The 22280-nt window shown below is 37.7% G+C and overlaps 1 protein-coding gene across 1 annotated transcript; it reads left to right on the plus strand.

Moving 5' to 3' along the window:
• Positions 1 to 63: 63 nt before the first annotated feature.
• STXBP3 (syntaxin binding protein 3) lies at positions 64 to 22237 on the plus strand. The gene is made up of 19 exons (XM_059854442.1): positions 64 to 219; positions 3039 to 3088; positions 3831 to 3912; positions 5317 to 5393; positions 6037 to 6115; positions 7494 to 7594; positions 9429 to 9583; positions 10463 to 10553; positions 11486 to 11610; positions 13040 to 13144; positions 13666 to 13723; positions 13937 to 14002; positions 14427 to 14507; positions 14999 to 15137; positions 15733 to 15839; positions 16293 to 16391; positions 17242 to 17327; positions 18933 to 19081; positions 21094 to 22237. Exons 1-19 carry the CDS (start codon positions 177 to 179, stop codon positions 21183 to 21185), a joined length of 1785 nt encoding a protein of 594 aa, XP_059710425.1. The 5' UTR covers positions 64 to 176; the 3' UTR covers positions 21186 to 22237.
• The last annotated feature ends 43 nt before the right edge of the window (positions 22238 to 22280 follow it).

The following is a 22280-nucleotide window of genomic DNA, read 5'->3' on the forward strand; positions in this document are numbered from 1 at the left end:
TTTCGGGCCCCATGGTGGCCGACGAAGAGGGCTCGGCTCCCGGCGGGCTGGGCCGGGCTCCTGAGGGCCTGACCCCGCCGGCAGGAGCCGCCCCGCTCGGGATCGGGCTGCGCCCTCCGCCGCCGCCCCTGAAGAGGGAGGGGAAGGCAGCCCTGCCAGGCGGGGCTGGCAGCAAGATGGCGCCGGCGGTGCGGGGGCTGAAGAGCTTCGTGTGGCAGAGTGAGTGACTGTGGGGCTCCTTTCCCGGCCCCGCGGTGGGAGCGCCCTGGGGCCCTTCGGTGGGCGCGGGCCGGCCGGGAGCCTTCGCCGCTGAGGCGCCGGCTCCGTGTAGCTCTGTGTGTGGAGTCGGGGGTGCCCGCCGAGGCGAGGTCCGGGGCCGCTCCCTACGCGGCCGGAGCCGCGCTGCGTGTCGGAGCTGAGGCGGCCGAGCGGGGTCGGGGCCCGGGCGGCTCTGTGTGCAGCCGGTGTCCGGCGGGGGCTGTGGGTGGCGGCTGCTGCCGGCCCTTACAGGTGGTGACTCGGCGCGCTGGTGGGAGGTGGCTGCCCCGGCTTGCGGCATTGCCGCGGGTGTCCGCAGTGACAGCGCTGCAAAGAGACGCTTGTGCCTTTTTCCGAGATAAGGGTGAGCTCTGTAGGCTGCAGCCCGCCTGACGGGCTCTTGAAGAGCCAAAACTTATTAGCTCTTCAAGCACTTCTCTATTATCTCCTAGCTATTACTTTTGGACAGTGCTCCAGCCCCAGAAGGGGTTCTGCTCTCTCTGACGGAGCGGCACTTCCCACTTTGTGTTTGGCTTCACAGGTTTTGGTAGAAAAAGTTGAAGGTGTTCCCAGGTAGGCTTACAAGTGAACTGCAGATTTTTATCTCTGTGTTTTGGAGCAGGTTCTGCTGGTGTTTGTTAGAGAAAATGAAGTTGTAACTGCTCCTTTCCTTGCTGGAGTAGAAAGGCTGATAGTATTTCAGGCAGTGTGAGACCTTTGGGGAAAAGGCATAGGCAGCCACCTCATCCCGAGCTTAATTGTACTGAGGTTGTGACTCCGTGAGCTGCTCAGCCAGCCCGGCGACTGTCGCTGAAATGGGAAGGTCCTGCTGCCGTCTTGTTTTCGTTTTTCTCCTCTGCTTCCACCTGAAAGCTGTTCGTTTGTGTCGCTAGGAGTGAAAAGCAGACTGTCCCTCTGGAGTTCAGTCCTGATTGCTGGCACCTGTACCCTGCTTGCATGAATGAGATACCTTTGTTTAAAACTTAACCCTTAGATATCCCCACTTTTGCTGCTTTGCTTATCCTGCTGTCTTGCTCTTTGTGCCTGTGATTGTAAGGCCAGTGTTTTGTCCTGAGATATTTTATAGAAGACTTGGACCTTAAAAGGCAGTAATTTGATCAAAGCATAAGTGTGTCATTAAGGGCCATAAAGACATTGGAAAATTGTGTTGCCAGTGTGAGGAACAAAGATTAGAGTGACAGTGAAGCAGTGTGAATAATAAAACATTTATATTACAAGCTTGGTTAAGAGCAACTTCTGAAATAAATGCTTTGTTAGTCATCTAGTTTCTCTTGTCCTTCCAAGACTACAACAACAATGAGAATTGATGAACTAAGTTTTAGACATTGTCTGGCACTTTTTGAATGGGTAATTGAAGGCCATAAACTGCTGCTTCCTAATGTTTCAGCAAAACATGAGGGGGTTTTTATTAAGGCTGATTTGTCTGAAAATAGCGATGCTGATGCTTGAGGTAGCAGCTTGTATTAATGTGTATCTATTTCCTGCTCTGTAAACAGGCACAGAAGTTACACCTGTGGTGGGTGGCATTGAAGCAGAAGGGTGTGGAAAAGTTAATTCACACAAGTTTGTCCTCAGTTAAGCTCACAGTTGTGAGGACAGAGAAAGCTACCTGTATTTAGGATACAGTAGTTCCTGTGGATAAAATAATGGCATATAGAGAGCTGTTGTATATAGTTAATCTCTAAATGAAGTCCTTTCCCCGAGGAATTTTGTCTTTTAATTTATTTTCACAACTTTAAATTGTTTTGTAGACTTGTATAAGGAGTTCTAGCCTAGCCATAGATAGCTAGAATAATTTTTGTAAATGAGTCAGCATTTTAGCAATATTGTTTTTTGTAGCACTTGCTTAACAGTCCTTTCTTCAGGAAGTGGGTCATTAATTTTGCCAAGGTGTGGTTTGCTTCTTTTTTTTCCACACAGGAATTTGGCAGCCTGCTGTTCTGTCAGTGTTGTGTATAGTTCTTTCCTAGATTGTAAAATAAAGGTAGAAGAAAAAAAGCCTTTGTAAACTCATTAAATGTATTCAAAAAAGACAAAATCTGAAAAGGTAGTTAGGGTTTATGGTTGGTATAAAATCTGTGAGAAGAAAATTAAAGCCTGGACAAAAATGGAGCACTAACCTGGGCTTGGTTTTTGTGTGTCCAGAATGCTTGCAGGAGAAAAATGGTTTTGAGAGCCTGTAAACCAATGTAGGTCAATTATTTGGGTGAAGCAGCTGCAGGTCGAGGGCAAATTCAATAACAGTTGGAATAGTGCAGGGGCACTTTGATTTTATTATTGGAGAAAACTGACTTCTGTTTTTTAATAACAGAAATGAGGTTCAAGACAATTGAATTATCCATTCATGTTCTGGTGTCTTTTGGCAAAAGACAATATTGGCCAAAATATTGTAGAAAAATATGTCTAAAATATTTTGGCAAATATTGTAGAAAAATTGGAATATTTGATATTTTGGAGAAGGTTGTTGGGCACTCAGTTTATTAAAAGGAATTCTATGTAGTGCTAAAGACTAACTGGCAAGAGCGTTGTTAGAAAATATGAATGTTAATAAAATTCTCATGTGGTTAAAAATTTGTTATTACACCTGTGTACAGTCCTAGAAACAGGCAGGGACAGTTTGTGGTGAAGAATTCTGTGCAGGTATTTATCAGTATGGGTTTTTTTCTTTTTAGGGCTCTGAACATATGAGTCTTAATGGGTGAATTATTTTTTCTTTCTTAGTAACAATTTGATTCCTGGTAACCTCTTTCTTCTTACAGAGCTGAAATCAGCAGTATTTGATGACTTCACCAAAGAGGAAGAATGGAAGGTACAATTTTGTTAAAATTTTTATAAGAATTCTGTCATTACTTGAACCAGAAATCTCTATTGCTAGTAGAGAACAAATACATAAAATGAATGTCTGGCATTTGCACTCAAGATTGTTTTCTATCCCAGTTATAGAGTTTACTTTTGGTAACTCAGATCACTGTATAATATGTATTGAAAAATCTAGAGGCTAGTACATGAAGAACAAATGGCTAGTAGTCTCTTTTTTTTTAATTAGATGTGAAGAAAAATTAGAAACTGTTTGTGTTTATCTTTGCTTTCCTTTTAAAATACTTGTACTTTATTAATTTCAAAAATTACACTGAACTGCAGTACACGTGGATCAGGATTCAGCAGTATGATACCTGTTAGAACTGCTTAATCTATAAAACAGTTTTAAAATAAATACAGGTTTATTTGAGCAGGCCATGGGGTAAATTAGCAGGAATTGTCAAGACTTGTGTCCAAGTGAAATTTTCAAAGTACTTTCTAGTATGAGTAGGGGGAACAAAGCTCATATTTAAGATTGAGCTTGTCTTTGGAAATCCTGTCCATTAGGAGCTACCTTCTGAAATTAATTACCCCCTGCAATGTTGGTGTATGCAGGTAATGAAAAAATTAGAGTAATAAAATAGTTTTAGCTTCAAACTTTTATGGGATGTTGAGGAAATGACACGGGTTTAATATAGCTGATTAATGCATCTAAATACTTGTCTGTGTGGGTTTTTTTTAAATATGTTTAGGTAATGCTTTTAGATGATTACACTACTAAATTACTGTCACTGTGCTGCAAAATGACTGATCTACTGGCAGAGGGTGTCACAGGTAAGCATAATTCTTATTAATACACCAATGGCAATTTCCTGGTAGGAAAAAGGGAAAGACTGAAATTGATGAAATTGATAGTACCCTTGGAAGAAATGGTACTTTATTTGGTTGATGAAGACAAATAGTTATGGGATATTAAAATAGTAGACTTTTAGGCTTTGGCAGTAATTAGTCAATTGGGATTTTTTTTTTTTTTTAATGAAAAAACCAAATGTTTCTCTGCCTGAAAGCTCAGATCTCCCTTTAATTTTTTTTCCCTAAAGATTGCTCTAAGGGGTTTTTTTTTTTTGTTTGTTTGTTTGATGGGAGTTTTTGGTCTTTTTTGTGCTTTTACTTTTCTTTTTTGTTTGGTTGTTGTGGTGGTTTTTGGTTTGGGGTTTTTGGTGGGTTTTTTTGTGTGGTGGAAATGGGTGTCTGTTTGCTGATGCCTGTTTTTGAAATTGAAATAAATTCCCAAGATGTTAGTGAACTCATTTTAATTAGGTTTAGGTGTAGATTTTCAGAGATGCTTGTGTAAGAAATCATTGTTTAGACTTGGTTATTTATTCCACAATACTACTCTTATTCCAGTTATTCAGTATAATTTGATTATTCTGAAAATATAATAGTAGAGCTGTATCAATTTTGCTTTTTGGTGTGTGTTTTAACTCCTGAGTGCTACTTATCCTTTGTGAGAAACTTTTGGTGGGCATATATCCTTTTCATCAAGGAGAAACCTTTCATTTTTAGTGAGCACACTGCTGAAAGGAACCTGTCTTTCCACATCCAGATGTCTGATGTTACTTATCTTCCTTGTTCCTCCCCCACAACATTTCTGAGCCACAAGAATATCTCTGCATTCTCAAGCTAGTGTATTGTAAAACTATACAGTAATGACTTTATTAAACAGAGAAAAACAAGTGATGAGTGAAGCTGATTTGCTGAAAAATCTCTTAATTTGTGCCTGCAATTATGTTGAAACAGAGTAATTGCCCAGGACATAGGCAAACAAAGGACAGAAGGGGCTGTAGTCCAAAATGATGCCCTGCATAGTTTCTCTGTCCCTCTCCTTCATTGTGCTGGAAAAAGAACTCTCTTGCCAAGAGAGTTCCTACTGAGCCCCATAGCTGGAGTATGTTTGCATTCTGTTGTATAAGTGTAGAATACCTAGGAAGGATTTAGTCTTACAACTTTAGTTGTCACTAGACTGAGAGTTGAGAAAGCCTTGTGGTAACCTTCTGTATATAAAATAGCAAAGAAATAAATCAAGAGTCTTGGCAAGAAGGTATGTCCTTACCTCTAATATTGTGAGCAACTTGATTGCTGTTACTTTTTTATCAACTCTATATTAAAATATGTGCAGTGTTTTCCTGAAAGATTATTTTCCCCAATTATAAACATTTAATATTTCTTACTTTATAGTGGTGGAGAATGTATATAAAAACCGTGAGCCTGTCCCACACATGAAGGCAATATATTTAATAACTCCCACCAAAAAGGTTAGTATTTCAAGTGTTGCAAGATCTTTTAGACTGAAAAAAACCCCTTATTTTAAAATGTTTATTTACTGTCTACAGCTATGCAGTACTTTACCTTTGCATTTCTGTGATACTCCTCTGTGTGATGCCTAATTTCCCAAGATGAAAAGACAAAGTAGTGCCACCATGGAATATGTTGCAAATGTGTACCTTGTGGTCAGTGTAGGCACTGTATCATTGCTTAGCAACTGTAACCTCACTGAAAGACATGTTGTATCACATCATGATGCAATATATTGGAAAATAGATTTCAAAGTAATGGCTCTAATAAGAGATTACTGTTACTTCCTAAAAATTCTTGAGACAATAAATCTCAGCATTGTTACAGCTGGAAAATGATGCAAATACTGTGATGAGTGTGCTTCCTGAAATGAGCTTGGTGCATGGCCGACCATCTGCAATTGCTTGTTATTCTTCTTCTGGAATTAAAAATCTTAAACTTCAGTATTTTCTTATATGTTGAAATGCAGTATTCCTAACTGGGACTTGGTAATAGAGCAGGAGGAAGGGAGGGAGAAGTTTCGTCTAATACGTGTGGAAAGGCAAAACACTGGCATGATGTTGTTTTTTGATTTTATTTCCTTATTTTTCTTGCCCCCATAAGTCTGTAGATGGACTGATTGATGACTTCATCAATAAATCATCCAGCAGATACAAAGCAGCATACGTGTATTTCACTGACTGTAAGTAAGCTTTTGGGTTGTAGCTTGGTAACTTTGTATGGGTAAATAAGTAAGCTGCTCACTTCTCTTGTCTGTAGTTGAGTGAATGAAAAATTTGGGCCCTGTTTCTTGCTAGGAGGTTTGAGACTCAAATCATTAAGCATATATCTGGGTTGCCAGGCTGTGGTCACCATGCTGTGTGTCAATTTCTTTCACAATTACCAAACAGTCTTGATTGTTCTCCACCTCTGCTTTTAATTTAGGTAATGTAGTTTTATTTTTAAGTATTCCAGTCTTCTCCTGTGTTGGAGTGTGGAGGAAGACAATTCAAGTCACACTATGTATCTCTACATAAACAAAACAGTACTAAAAACATAACTTCATGAGAATTTTGCGCAAGAGCTGTGTTAGTAATTGGTTCAGGTAGTTCTTTCAGAGCTGTGAGCCAGCTTTTTCCCTTCCCTGAAAGAAGGGGCCTACTTAGCCCTTGCATGCATGACATTAATTGCGTGGCAGAGACAATTACTGGGAGCAGGGTTCACGTGGTTGCACATGGCCCTGCAGTCAGTCAGTGTGACTAAAATGGCTGTAAAGAGAGGAAAACAAAAAACCCAAATGTGCTGCTGAAGGCAGAGACTGAGGTGTGCCTTTGTGGACTGCGTGTATCTGCTACTGGATGTTCTCAAAGCCGTATTAAATTACTATCCAAATTCTTGGTTTCTTGTTTAATTTCATGCTGAAACAGCAATTATTGTTCTGAAAAAGTACTGCTGTCTTGCTGTATGCTCCTTGGTTTCAAGTGGGCAAGCTTTCAGTTTGAATATTTGCCAAAACTTTTCCTGTTGAGGGAAATAGCTCCTGAGTTAGAGAAATAACTCTGTCACTTCCAAGTTTGTGTAGTATTCATGTCATCTATGTGTTCCTTAAATTCAGTTTATAGACTGGGATCCAATATAGCCTGGAAGTGTGGTGGAACGCCTTAGAGATCTATAATTAAATTCCATATCTGTGTTTTGCTCTTAGATATTTACACATGGTTTATTTTTGTAGCTTGGGAGATGTTTTTTTCTCTCCTTCGTGACAAGAAACAGCAGAAACTTTTACTTTGATAAAATCAACATCCTTCACAGTTGCAGACTGCTAATGAGTGTTCAACAACGTTTTGCTTGCAAAAAGCCAGTATAAATTGAGCAGTGGCGCTTCTCAAAATAGATCTCATAAACAAAAATTGATTATGTAATCTATTTCACTTTAGGAACACTAGGCAAATTTTTTTTTTTTTTATGGTTAATTTGGTCTTAGTTTAGAATTGTCTGCTCTCAATACCGTATGTTTATAAGTGAGCTGACAGCTGGAATAGTACAAATTATTTGAACTTAGAGTCTCTTTTTCCCCCTAGTTTGTCCTGACAGCCTCTTCAATAAAATTAAGGCTTCGTGTGCAAAATCAATAAAGAAATGCAAGGAGATCAACATTTCATTCTTCCCTTATGAATCTCAGGTAAGTTTCATTCTTAACCTTAACAGTAGTCTGGAGGATTATTTTCAAATGCTGCTGGCCTTTTAGAAAACAATGAAATAGAATGTAGCTTTTGATTGACAAACTCTGTGAGATATTTCCATTTGGGCACGTTTCCAGTGCTTGCTTATGCTTTTCAGATGAAAACAAATGCTCTTGTACTCCAAGTTTTACTCTTTGCACTTGACCTCTTTGCAAGACTTGGTATCAGTTGCAATAGGGAGGTTAAAGAAGGAATCTGTTCCTTAAGAGCAGGCAAGTATTCTGGCTGGTTTTTGGTAAGAGTTTGTTACTGCTGATACTGAGGTTTTCCTTTGATAGGTTGGGTAGGTTGGTGCAAAGGAGTAAAGAAGGACTTAGTGAAAGTCAGGAAAGGAGAACAAATGGACTAAGAGAACTGAAGGGGAGTAGAACAAAAACTACTCCCGCTTGACAGTCTTTTCAGTGAGAGGAGAGCATGGAAATCCTGTTTTCTCAACTAAAGATCTATACTACCAGTAGAAACCAATGGGTGTTTTCCATGTGCAGGCACACAGTGGGTGTTGTGTTGAAAAGTTATTTGTTGCTCATGCCCTTCATCAGACACAGAGGGCACACTGATGCTCACTAAGACAATGAAGCCTCCAAGCTCTGCCCAGTTCTGGGAGCTGGAGAACTAACTAGAATTAACCACAAATGTTTCCCATGTCAAACATTACCAACCTATGAAGGGGACAACTCTTAAGTGTACCAAGTGGCAGGTGAATATAGGAGGGATTGCTGCTAGCCCTGTCCCACTCTGGTGCAGTTTCCTGGTTTGAAGACACATTCCTTTTTATTATAAAAGGTTCTTTATTATTTTGGTTGAGAATCCATCAGGGGATAATGAGCATGGTGGCCCATTTGTTTGCTTTCCAGTGAGGTTGATGTTGACAAGTTTTGTTTCAAGCTGGTTTTGGGAGCCCTGCCAAAGCTGCTTTTCTGTATCAAATAAAGCCTATGAAAATGTTGTGGTCCTGGTTCTCTGGAGGACTCACCATGAAAACAGAAATCAAGACTACTTTTCTGTAATTGAAAGTCAGCAGCACTAAGGCTGGGCAGCGCTCTTCTTGTTTTTACTGGAGTTTTGTATTCTCAGTATCTGGGGTTGTGAGAACCTTTTCAATCTTTAGCAGAGGAACAATGTTAACTGGTCTTCCTGCTTCCTGGGATGCTAGGAGTAAATAATCAGGCTGAGCTCTGGGCAAAGTCCAGGTGATTATCTACTCGAGTGAAGCAAACACCTTTATCTGGATGGGCATTCTTATTTAGCTCTGTCGTTACAGAGTCCATCTGAAGCTAGAGAAAATCCATTTACTGACAATGGGATTGTGCCCGTGTTTGCATTCCATTTACAAAACTGTTGAAAAAGCCTTTCATCTCTGTAGTACTAAGCTGCTTTAATCAAGATTTAATGCATTTAAAGAATTCCAACTATTGAAGGTAAATTCTTCATATTAAAAGCAGATACAATATGTAAATTTTGATTTTAAACCAATTTAACCTTGATACCTTCTATGATCATTTTGATGTTGCACTGACAGGTGTTTAGTTCCTTCCTTTCATAATTTGAAAAACAGAGTAATTTATGTAGGAGAGTAGTAGGGAAAAAGTCTGAGAACAAGAAGGTGAGCTCAGAAGGGATAGAGGAATGACGTGTGGGTTTGTTTGGGTTTTTTTTCTTCAGTGTCCTATGTATGACTTTTTCTTGCAGTTTTAAATTATTAGCTAACTTTTTACCAGGTGTTTTGGCAATCTGCAAGTTAGGCCCTTTTTTTCTTGCTTATGCTTTACGTAGGTGTTTACTCTCAACATCCCAGATGCGTTTTACCACTGCTACAGTCCCACTCTGCAAAAGACAAAGGATAAAGATGCTGTGCTGCAAGTCATGGCTGAACAAATTGTTACCTTATGTGCCACACTAGATGAGAATCCAGGAGTACGATATAAAAGGTGGGACAAAATTAGTATTCTATAGTAATTGCTCTCACTTCTAGGGCCGACCACATTATTTGGTCATAGCTCGAGGCTGCAGCATAATTTGAGTTTTTTTTTTTTTTTCCTTGTGGTTGTGGATTAATTAATTTAATCCACAAGTCTGAAATATAGTATGATAGGAATTTGTGAAGTGTAGGTAGAGCAGTGTTTTTCTGTGTACATGCATGTAACAGTACTTGCTATACCCTGTCTAGTTCTGAATGGTTTGTTTCATGTCTGGTCAGTAGGGTGACACTGATATGCTGCATTCTTGTATGCCACATGCATAATCCTGTAACAGAACTGCTGCTGTTCAGCCATTTGCAGCTCTGCTTGGCACCAAGGAATTCAGAAATTGCTGTGGCACATGGGATCAGGATTTCTTGTAGTAGAGATATTGAGAAGAATGCCTCTTTTGAACTTTGAAAGGGATTTACTATCTTTGAAGTCAAAGTAGGCTTCTAAAATTGTATCCAAGGACTGCATTCTGTGGTGTAATGTGAAGTGGTGTCTTATTCTCTGCAAAGGTAACCAACAGTTGCTTGACTGTTTTTTTTCCCTGTTCTTTGTCTTTTTCTTTGTTTCCCACCCCTGAGTGAAACTTTAGGTGCTGAGCTGTGTTCCAGCTAATGCCAGTCTTTTGGCTGAAGCTGTTTCTGCTGTGTAAAATACCTGAAGCATTCAAAGAGTGAAATCATAATGTAAAAGTGAAAGCATATTGGAAATACTTAGAATGGAGTTCAGAAACTCGTGAAAGCAGAGGATCAATCTAGGGAGTTTTCTGTTTTAAAGGTAGCATTTTAGTGTTCTAATGAAGAAATGTAAGTTATTTTTGCATGCTTCCTTTTTTCCCAGTGGACCATCTGATAGAGCCAGCAAACTTGCACAGCTTGTTGAAAAAAGTCTTGAAAACTACTACAAAACAGATGAGAGAAGCCAAATAAAGGTAGACAGTGAACTAAAATGTTTGATTTATTTATTTTAACTATTTTGTATGTCTGGTGAAAAGAAATCTTTGAAATATTCTTCAAAAATTAAGTTCTAGAAATACAGCTATTATTTAATAATAAAGGCAACTAGTTGCCATTTAGTTGGTTTTGTGTATGAAAGCCATGTAGAGGTAATACTGTTGGAGTAAAGCTGTATTTGTGTGATCAAACTGATTTTATTTGAAAAATTAGTCCTGTGATAATGTAGGGGGATGCTACAAACCTGAAGACCAGTGGATGAATGTTTTTTTAATATCACCTTCCATAAGGCCGTGTGTAGAAGGGGCTTACTCCAGAATTGAAATGTTTCCCCTGAAGGGACTTATTGTCTACAAAGATACAGCTGTTCACCTAAATAATGGTTTTGATTTGTCACTACAAATAAGGCCTGATTAGGGCAGCTGCTTAAACACAAAACCATGGGGTAAATCATTCTGATTTTGACTTTGTACTTTGCTACAGAAATAAATATTCCTGCTGCTACTGCCACTTCACTAAATCCCAGAATGAAACTTTAGGTTGAATGTTTGGAGGTCTTTTCCTGTATTGCAGCACTATCTGATCTGCAATACAAACAATGAAGTTATCTATTAAATCTCTGGGCAGCATTTTTGGGGTTTTATTTGTTTTTACCTTTTTTGTTCACTAGACTAATGAAATTCATATTTCTGAATGTATTGAAGTGGGCTAAGAGCATTGCCTTAAACTTAGTATTTAAAACCATGGTATATAATTCAAATGTTCAAACAAATGCTTGGACCGTAGTGCAGTGCTTTTCAGTTATTTTTCTAAAAATATCTGCAGTGCTGTGACTTAATGCAAATAGATGTAACATGCATTAACTTTCTCCTGTATGTCTTAACTTTGTGTTTGTTTGGTGGCTTTCTAGGCTAAAACCCACTCCCAACTAATAATAATTGATCGTGGTTTTGACCCAGTATCAACTGTACTCCATGAGCTCACCTTCCAGGCAATGGCATATGATCTACTACCCATTGAAAATGATACTTACAAGCAAGTACTTAAAAAAAAACCAAAACCTAAATAGTTTATTCTTGGTTATAAAATCCCTGAAATTGTTTAGCTCAGTTGCACCATGGCAATATTATCTGCTTATATTGCATAATGGTTGCTTCACTTTTTGTTAGTCTTTCCTCTTGTATTTGTAACTTCATCATTTTCTTGACTTCCTCCCTTAGTTGATATTAGGTAGGTAGGATCTAATTGGCATTTTTGTTAAGTTTTGAGTCCACCAAATTGCATTCTTTAAGAACCTTTTACTACTCTTGAAGTAAAGCCTTGGGAGTGCACATTGAGATTCTCTGAATTTTCTTCCATATTCTCAATTTTTTTGGCATAACAAGACAAGCAATACCACTAACTGAATACTGAGAAAAAGCTAGGTTATTTCTCAGGTGTGCTCACTTTTATAGCTTCAGTAATTTATTAGTGTAGTTGTTAAAACTTAGATGTTTTATTATAAATACACATTTAAATCAGTAATGTTCAGTTTATAAGCACTGTTTGGAGTAGTGTAATGTTAATTTGTATAAGTTATGTGCTTTACTGTCTGATTGTTCTGACAGCAATGGTTTTGGTAGGACTTTGCTTTCTGGTGACCCACTTCAGCAAGAGACCTGATGGCCTCATTGTTTAGCCAAGCAAAGAGCAATGTGTGTCTTCAGTCAGAAGCACTGAGTGAAGATTTTAATAGAAAGTGTAGACTCTGTGAGTCTGGGTTTGATTGCAGGGTATGAAAATGTAGCAGAACGTTTTCTAGGTAGTCACGATCTGACTTTCATCATTAATCTTGTAATTTTTTTTCTTTCTTCTGCTTTCTGGCAGTCTGCACTGTGTGAGTTTCTGTAAATGTGAAAATATTGTTGTGGCATGATTGTGGTCTTGTTTTAGGTTTATTGCTGTTTATAGTCACATAATAGCTGCTCTGTAATGCTGTGCAACAGTTGCTTTTATATGTGAAGTACTTTGTCCTGCTTAGCATTTTGTTGGTGAATGTAACTTCATTTTCCTTTAGTTGTAAAGTCTTATAGTTCACAGAGAAAGCTGCACTTTGCAGTTGCAGTGTGTATTATTTTGTGCAGTTTGCATTTGAAACCAGAGGGAAGTTGACATTGAAAACTGAAGAAAAATTGAGGTGCATGTAAATGTGTGTTTAAAACTCTTGTTGGTTTAAAAGAATATCCAGAAGCTCTTGCCCCAAAGAATTTTTCTAAAATTTATCTGCTGCTTCTATGTTAAAATATGTAATCTGTAAAATCCTTATATTTTCTCAGGCTCTGGCTTGGCTTATAAATTAAAATCTTTGTCAATTACTGCAGTTACCGTTTATGCTGATTAACCTATTACACATACTACTGTAATAAGTGATGAGAACTGGGGAAAACCCAAACCCCAAATAATTGTCGGAATTTTCTCTTGGAAGATACAAAACAGAAGGCTCTGGTGGGAAGGAAAAGGAGGCAGTTTTGGAGGAAGATGATGACCTGTGGGTGAAGATGCGGCACAAGCATATTGCAGATGTGATAGAGTATGTGCTTAAACAACAAAGCCAGCTGTTGCTTTCTGTGAGAGGAAGGGTGTTAGAGCTGTTCAGTGGGAATACAGGCAGTAACGAACATGGTTTACAAGCCAGATTGATTACTTAACTGAAGTTAAATAATCAATGCCAGGAAGAAATTGTGCTTCAAAAATACAGTATGTACCCAGGTATGCAGGGTCAGTTATACTAATGCTACTTGCAGTTCTTGAGGTAAATGGAAATCAAGTCAGTCATTTCCTGGCAAGTACTTTCAAATATTTTAAATCTGAAGGGATTATTTTGCATACAGTGCTACCAAGCTGCTGCATCAAATGATGTTATGAAGATATTGCAAATAGAACATTTAATATTTCCTTTGAAAAAAATCACTCTTTTCTCTGAAGATAGACCTGTATTTCAGGCTTTTAATTTCATTCAGAAATTCTTGTTGCACAGTTCTTTTAAGATTTTAAGAAAAAATTTAAGCACTCATGTGCTGTTGCATTTCATTATTTTCCTCTTTTCTTCAGGGAAATACCAAAACTTTTGAAAGACGTTTCATCAAAAACAAAAGCAGCAGATGGAAAAGTAAGTTGTTTAGGTTGAGATATTGTTTTTCCTGGTAATTTAGTTATTTTCAGCTGATCAGATCCATGTAACTTATGGATCTACTAGACAAATTAAGACTTTTCTCAACTGGAATTTTCAGGGGTTGTGGGGGAAGCAAGCTGCAATCAGAAGGCAAATAAGCATGTCATTTCCTGGGGGAACAGATTTTCAACTTGTGTCATTTCTTTCCAGTTATCCGTATCTGCTCTGTCCCAGTTAATGAAGAAGATGCCACTCTATCGTAAAGAGATTAGTAAGGTAAGGGGTCTTTTGTAGTCCCAACTTTGCAGTAAATAATTCTGTGCACTTGACTTTGTTTTGTTGAAATGTAGTTTTAGTCTGTCATTTTCCTGTAGTGTGCTATATAGCTGTTCTCCAAATTAATATTTTCACCTACTGTAAAATTTAGCAAAGAAAACTTGTTTCCATGTGTTTCATTTTACCGTGTAAAAGAATGAAATAATTTGTGTGCTTTGAGGATTGAAGATAGCATTACAGTTTAGTGTTTTACAAAGTATTATGGGGGTCAGACTCTAAATGAAGGGGAAAACACAGAAAATGTGTGATGGTACTGAAGGATTGACTCTTGTAACCAGTAAAAATCATGGATATGCTAGGAAAAAATTCAAGCTATGACATCTTGTGGTTTTCTTTTCTTTTTTTTGTTCTTTCTGTCTTATAGCAAGTTGTTCATCTTAGCATAGCAGAAGATTGCATGAGCAAGTTCAAATCTAACATAGAAAGGCTCTGTAAAACTGAACAGGTATGTTTAAAAAAGCCACAAACCAAAGAGAACTTGGCAAGTATTGCAAGTACCACTTTTTTTTAACTGACTAAACTACTATGCCTCTTGCCTTTATTTTGTGATCTGTTTTTAAGGTGGTGGTATTAAAACTAAGTGTAATATACAAGGTTCTTAATCTCCCAATAAGGAGGTGTTCCTAAGAGTTTTGGAGGTTTTTTTTGGTCTTGAAGTCTGGCTAATTTATATAAGGATCACCTTTGTTTTCAGGGCTGAAAATTCCTATTAGGTTCATAGTTTGAAGTGTTTAAGAGTGTTATGTGGTGTTATTATAATGCTGTAACTATTGAAATCAATGTCAGACTTGTCATACTGAGTTTAAATTGATGCAGCTTGATTGTTTCCTGAAACCCGTGGTTTCATAAAAATGCCATTCAAAACACACAGAACAACATTGATTTAAATTACTTCAATTATTTTAACCATGGTGTCTGGTTTTTTTATTAATTTAGGACTTGGCTCTTGGAACTGATGCAGAAGGTGAAAAAGTGAAAGACTCTATGAGGGTCCTCCTTCCAGTTCTGCTCAACAAAAGTCATGACAGCTATGACAAAATCAGAGCTATTCTCCTGTATATCTTTAGCACAAATGGTATGACAAGTCGCCCCATTTTTTTCCTCAGTGCTCTGAGCTTGCACTCAGGTATTAGGAGAGTACACTGGTTTTAGTTAATCTAGGTCTCTGCATTGGAGTTGATAGCTCGATTTGAAAGAAATCCTATCCATCTTCTGTATTTTCTCTCAGATTAGTAGCAAAGATACTACTGGCAAAGAGTTAAGAGATGTAATTCAAGTGTAGATTCATACAGTGTTTTAATATCATTCTTATCCTTGCATATGTGCAATAGTTTGTTCTCTTATTTTCACATGGTATTGAAGCTGTTAAAGGGGAGTTCCATATCTGTGGCAGCCTGAAAATTAAGTCAGTGGGAAAAAATTTGTTGTAGAGAAGGAGCAAATTGGCAGAATGTTGGTCTGAGGAATTTGTAACAGTATTGAGTTTTGGTCTCAAGAATGGACCATTAAACAAAATTTTATCTAAAATATAGTATTATGTTCAACTTAGACTGGTCATACAGAACAAACAAAAAAAGTCCTGGACTAAATAATAGCCCAGAATGTGTCAGACAAAACTGGTCTTACTCACAGTCACTTGGTAATTGTTGTCTCTTTTCCACATATTGAAGGAACTACCCAGGAGAACTTGGACAAGCTGATCCAGAATGTGCACATAGAAAGTGATAGTGATATGATAAGAAATTGGAAATACCTTGATGTTCCTATTATCTCTTCAGTAAGAATGTTTTTATTTATTTTGTGATTTCTTACTGTCCAAGGACCTACAGCTCTTTCAGCAACTCTTAGCAATATTATCCAGGTCTGGGTTTGGAAGCAGATAATTGCTGGAATTTTTTTTTTTTTTGTAATGTGTTTAAGTGGTAAATCCTTTGGAAGTTATTCATGTTAATTGCTTGAAGTAAGATACCCATAATGTTGCCTCTGCAATAATCAGGTGGCGTCTTGAGCTAGTTGATTTTGGAAACTGCCAACTTACTCAGTTCCTTCTCTCTGAAGTTAGTATTTCTAATATATCCTGAATTCTAGAGGTATTAATTATTGTTCTTTATAATTTTTATTATTTCTTGAAAATGTCATACTTATCCCTCCTCCTTCTTATACTGACTGCTAATTATTTTCAAAAGTCCAAACAGTAAATAATACAACCATATTTTGAAAATCTTTTCAGTTTGTTGCACAGCAGCATAAATATGTAAGAAGGGACCGTTCTAAAGAAGAAACCTTTCAGCTTTCTAGGTGGACTCCTGTTATCAAAGATGTTATGGAGGTAAATTTCACCAACTAGTCAATTCATGGGTGCAGTGCAGAAATTTACTCAAGTGAGCTGTTGTACTCTTATCTTTTGAGTTCCACAGTATTTGAGTTAATTTTGTTAAATACATCTGGTGGGCAAAGTGATCGCTTCTAGTCTGTCTGTAATATAGAACATTAAACTGCTGTTAGTAATACTCCTTATTGGAGGTAATTTTAAAGGTGAAGCAAATGAAAGTGAAAGCAAGTCTTTTAGAACAGCTAATCCTGGGTTTGGCAGTGTTTGGTATAATTTACAGATCTGCATCTTCTTGGTTTTAACTCCAATGGCTCTTTAAACTGCAATTCCAATCTAAACTGTAGTGTGGTAGAGCCTGGAAGCTGTTACTTGCTAGAAGTGTAATTTCATTGTTCTTAAACCTCTTCTTAAGCATCAGTCAGTGACTGATGTCACACAGGAAACTGGAGTGTTAGTCTGACCCAGTGCTGTCATTCATAAATTCTTGATGGCTTTCTCGTGTTCATTTATATTTTTAGGGGACTCTGACTTCTCTCATACATTGCCATATAGAAATTAAATACATTAGGGTTTTTACAGATGAAAATCTGCTAGTGAAATCTGAACAGTTAAATCAGTATATGTTTATTAAAAAAGCATGTATATTCACAATTCCTTGTCAGACACAAAACACTTATAGTACATTTTAGTGTTATGTGGTCTAGCATTTTGTTACATAGGAGCATTATTCATGAGATGCTACTTGCAATTATTTGTTGGGCTGCATGTGTGGGCATGAAATGCTAGTTAGATGGTGGAGTTAAAGTCTGTATGCCTGTTTAAAGTGTGTCTTTATTTTGCACTTCAGGATGCTATAGAAAACAAATTAGATTCAAAAGACTGGCCTTATTGTTCCCGCTGTCCTCCCACCTGGAATGGGTCAGGAGCAGTAAGGTAAATGGTTTAATTTCCTGAAACATAGTTTACCCAGATCTCAGTATTTGTGTCATTTACTTTCTAAAGCCTTACAGAAGTGTGCTTACTGAACAGTGAAATAACACATGTAAGGTAATGTTAATGTGCCAAGCCTATATTTTTATTGAATCTAAAACATACTCATCTTGGTTGTTATTTTAATAATTCTTAGTAATGTATAGCTTTTTTATTTGTAGTATCTCCCTTTTGCTTCAGGGTTAGAAATAACATTTCATATTCCCAGAATGAGAAGTTTAAACCATTGAGTGGGAAGTGGTTTCAGGAATAAATGTTCAGTACTGTGACTTAGGTAAAAAGAATGTTTTACTTCTGGAAGTTATCTCTGCTATGTTAGTGGTGGCGACATTTTTGGGGGTAATTACCTCAGGAAATTAATTTAATCTTCTATAGGCTCTCTCATTAGGAAATATGGGCCTGTTAGGCATTTGACCCCTGTTGCCAGGGAGTGGTTTAGGCAAGTCCAGGACAGCTGGAGATCTTGAAATGAATTCCCTGCTAATGAATGTGAAATGCGTACTTGCATATTTAATGATTATCATGGAGAGGTGGTTTTTGGAATTTCTTTTTTTGAAGCTCACCTGTGCTGTTCCTTCTTTCTCTTTTTAATTCCACTAGCTCTTGAACCTCATGACCAATACATGCCAATTTGAGTGCTTTATCACTTTTTATAGTGTTATTTTAAAGGGGAGACAAATTAATCAAGACTCCCAAGAGTGTTTCTATCACAGGAATGTTAACTGAGTGGTCCTCTCTCAGGAATGCTCACTGCACTAATCAGATGCTGGAATTCAGGGAGGGAAACATTAAATGTATCCTAAATGTTGTAGACACACTTGAATTGGAATTTGTATCTTTCTAAATAAAAAACAAAAAGTAGAGATACACAGCCTTCAGAGAATAGGTTTTTTACATCCATTTCTAATTAAACTGTTTGTGTATCCTTCTATTCCTGGATATGCACTAGGATGGTCAGTGCCAGGGAATACTAGAGCAAGTCCCTGCACACTGGAACGTGATCTCTGTCTTACAGGCTGTGAAATGTGGGAAGCTTGAAGGCACTCTAGCAGGGAGATCAGGACTGCAGATGACTTAACCTGTGTACTAGATTCTAAGCACTTCAGGCTGCTCTTGTTTTTCCTAGGTATCTGAATCTGATTTGATAACAGACAAATGTTTTCTTTAGAGATTCTGTTTGTGTTCAGAGATAGAAAAACCTAAGACTCCAGCTTTTTCAAATGAACCTCTCATGAAAAATGCCACTGGAATTGGGAGCATGCAGAGTTAAGCTGCTTGGCAGGAGTCCTTGGCATGTTAGCTGTGTGTGCAACAAGGTTTTTGTTTTGTATTTATTTTCCCCTAGCAACACCTAAACAGTTAGAGTAATGTGATAATTTACAAAATTTAATAAAAACAAGTTATCAGTTTATTTAAATACTTTTACTGAAATTATAATCAAGTCATGAACTGAATGACAGAAATTGCTACTGCTTGTTGACTGTATAATTTTAACCAAAAATTAATCAGGCAAGCTGTATAAATGTCATCTGATGAAATCTTCTGCAGTGCACGCCAGAAGCCTCGAGCGAGTCACAGAGAGGAGCGCAGGAGCAGCGCCAGGCTGATCGTGTTTGTCATTGGAGGCGTCACCTACTCGGAGACGCGCAGCGCCTACGAGGTCTCTGAGGCCTACAAGTCCTGTGAGGTTGTTATTGGTAAGCTTGCCATGGGAAAGGGTGCCGTGTGTGCTGTGCTGCGGGTGGTTCTGCAAAATGCAAGAATCATTTTGCTTAGATCCCCTCTCTTGGTTCACCACACTAATACCACAGCCGGTGTATTTCTTAACCTGCAAAGATGCTTTTAAAGTAGTTTTATCTCGAGTGTTTGATATTTGGAGGGATTTTTTTTGCCACAAGACATTAAGGACAAAACAGTTATGCTCTACAGAAGAATTATGTCAGAGACATGTCAGTGTATAGCCAACAGGACTTCATCAGACCTCTATTTCATTGCATTACAGTTTCCTCACAAACTTTTGCATCTGCCTATGCTTTACTTTCAGTGGTACTTGCTACTCTCATTGCTTTTGGAAGTAGGAAAGCTGACAGACTAGTGCAAAATTGCTCACTTTGGAAGGAAGCTAAGAATTAAAAAACCTCAACAATCAAAATTCCACCCAAAAACCTAAACAAATAAACCCCAGACCACTTTTTCAGTGTAGTTCAGTTGACTTGGCAATATTTTCTAGTTTCTGTTGTGGCTACTTGGAGGCTTTGCATAAACCACACAATGATTAACTGCTTGGGTCCTGAAAACTCCCCTGCTTAAGATTTGGCAATTGGCAGCTGGTGTAGTACCTCTGCACTTTGGAGGTAGTAAATGTTTCTTCCATCAGCTGCTGTGCTTCAAATGAATTTTAAATAGCATTACAGGAAATAATTAGGTGCTGAAACTTGTACAGATATATATATACAATATATAGGAACAGAGCTCCTAGATACAGAACCTTACCACAGACCTGTGTCCATCTGCAGGGCTGGCTGACGACTAGGTGCAGGGTCATCTAAAGCATTCTAAATTACTTGAGAGGTCTACATCTGGCATTTAAATTTAGTCTTGAGATTCAGATTGAATCTGGCTACCATCTACATGATTTTAAATAAATACTCTTCCCTAAAACAATGCCAACCTTGATTCTGAAATCTAGAGTATGTTACCTCAAAATATTCAGGGGTATTGTACGTGTGTTTGTGTGTGGTTGGTTTTGTTTTAGTTTTTTTTTTATTTGCTGGTTTCATTGGTGGTGGTTGAGGTAGGTTTAATGCTGGTTCTAGTTCTGAGTAGTAATGGAAAGACCAGGACAACAGGAATGTAGTTTAACCAGAGTATTTCTTCATCTGAAACTTGTTTACAATACCATGTTTAGTGTAGGTGACTCTTTACTGGGATATCTGGCACTCACCACAGCACCATCTTCCCTTTTGTTTAGAGATTTTTCTTGTGGTTTTGTTTGTAATCCTGATTTCTGAGGGAAGGTGATAGTTGCCAAATTTCCATATGGATTACTGAAAAATTAACATTTGTCTGTTCCTGATTCAGAACCCCAGGAATATTAGCCCATTCAGAGTGCCACTACTTGTTGCCTTCAGAACTGCAGGGTGACTCTTCGTGGCAGAAGTTATAATCACTCTCTGTAAGAATGAGAGGTAGTTGTGCAGTGAAGAATAACAAGGATTTCTTTGCTGCCCAAGACTTGAATTTTGTTTTTCCAAGGAAATGTTTGTCAGTAAAAGCCAATTTTCTCTAACTGGTATTTCTGTGGAACACTACTGTTTGTGATAGTTTTGAATCCAGATAGTTTATTGATTCTAGGGTAAAGCCTCTCATTAACTCACCCTTTCACAGAATGGCAGGTTTCTTGCAGGCTGGGACAATTGCCCAGGTTCAGCCCTGTCTTTCACACAGGGCAGAGCAGGACTTAAAACTTGTGTTCAAAGCATGAGTCCTGATCTGGATGTCTGAGTGTGGCAAGAGGGACATTGCCTACCTAATGGTGACACTTACATGATGGTGCTTTATATGAAAACACTTTGAAATGTTGCACTTGTTACTGCACCTATTTTCCAGGTGCAGTAAAAAACACTGGCATGTAACTGATGTTTTAAAGAGGGAATGTCTGACAGTCAGAATTTGACTGATACAGTTCATACTTATGTTCTTTTGTCAGGTTCTACTCATATTTTGACACCTAGAAAACTACTAGAGGAAGTGAAGAGCCTTAGTAAACCCAAGGATATGGTCTGCATTAAGGATGAATAGATATGGTGATGTTTATGATGCATTAAACACACAAACAGTATGTACATATTCTCATGGAACTGACTTTTCCAAATACTGCACTCAATACTACATGTTTCCTAATGGAGGTCATGTTATAATTTAAATTTGCTGCTTTGGGGGGAGTAGAAGGCAGAGAGATGAAAAGATAAACACATGTGTTTCTTAGGTTCTATTTAGTATTACACTGCAAGTATTTTTTCACAAGGGCATGTTTGTTCCTAACTAATTATGCTAAAAATTATTGTAATTATACATAAACTGGAATTGTCTTTGAGAACTGTGAAAACTTTCTATAATGGCATTTATTTCTAAAAATGACTGAATTAAAAAGGGCCTAGGCTTTTGGGTAGGGACTTCAAGAGAACTTGTAAATAGGGGTTTATGGTAAAAATGTTTAATGCAAGTTCAGTGTCATAAAGTGTAATGTTTTCTGTAAAAATAACTTCCTGAAAATTCTTTAAATATGTGTAATTGTGTAAAATCAAAAGGCTTTTTAGATGGTGCTGGGTAAGGTAGGTAGTTAATCACAGAATTATTGAGCAGTTCCAATCACAGTAAACAACTTTGGAAAAATGCTGTCAACTGTGCACTGAAGTACACTTTATATTTAAGTATATACAGAGATTATTACTGAAGCTTTTTTAAAGGTTTATTTCTCAGCAAATTCCTTATGATTGTCTACATAGTCTGTCTGTTTCGGAAGTTGAATTGCCTGTGATACAGAAATTCCAAAACGAAGCATGTCTCTTTGAGGAAGTGGAGGCACAGGGAAAGGACAGGACAAAAAGGGAAGCAGCTCAGTCTTTCAAAGGGTTTGGTAACTTGAAAAAGAAAAGCACAAAGCAAACAAAATGACAAAACCTGATGCGCTCAAAAGAACTGACTTTTTAAAAATTTTGTTACATAATAAGAAAGAAATACTTAAATTTGCATTGAAGGGAATAAAAAATCAAATTGTATGAATTCTGTAATACTGGTAATGTTTAGATTTCTCTTTAAAAATTACTTAATTAAAATTACTGAACTTTTAACGGGATGTTGTATTTATGTGCCTTGAAATGTTATTTGTTGTAT

This window comes from Haemorhous mexicanus, chromosome 9, assembly GCF_027477595.1.
Source record: "Haemorhous mexicanus isolate bHaeMex1 chromosome 9, bHaeMex1.pri, whole genome shotgun sequence".
NCBI lineage: Eukaryota > Metazoa > Chordata > Aves > Passeriformes > Fringillidae > Haemorhous > Haemorhous mexicanus.

Coding starts and splice junctions, on each gene's coding strand:
- STXBP3 (XM_059854442.1), top strand. CDS start 177: ATGGCGCCGGCGGTGCGGGGGCTGAAGAGCTTCGTGTGGCAGA. Junction 5,394..6,036: donor TAATAACTCCCACCAAAAAG/GTTAGTATTTCA, acceptor TGCCCCCATAAG/TCTGTAGATGGACTGATTGA. Junction 11,611..13,039: donor ATTGAAAATGATACTTACAA/GCAAGTACTTAA, acceptor TTCTCTTGGAAG/ATACAAAACAGAAGGCTCTG.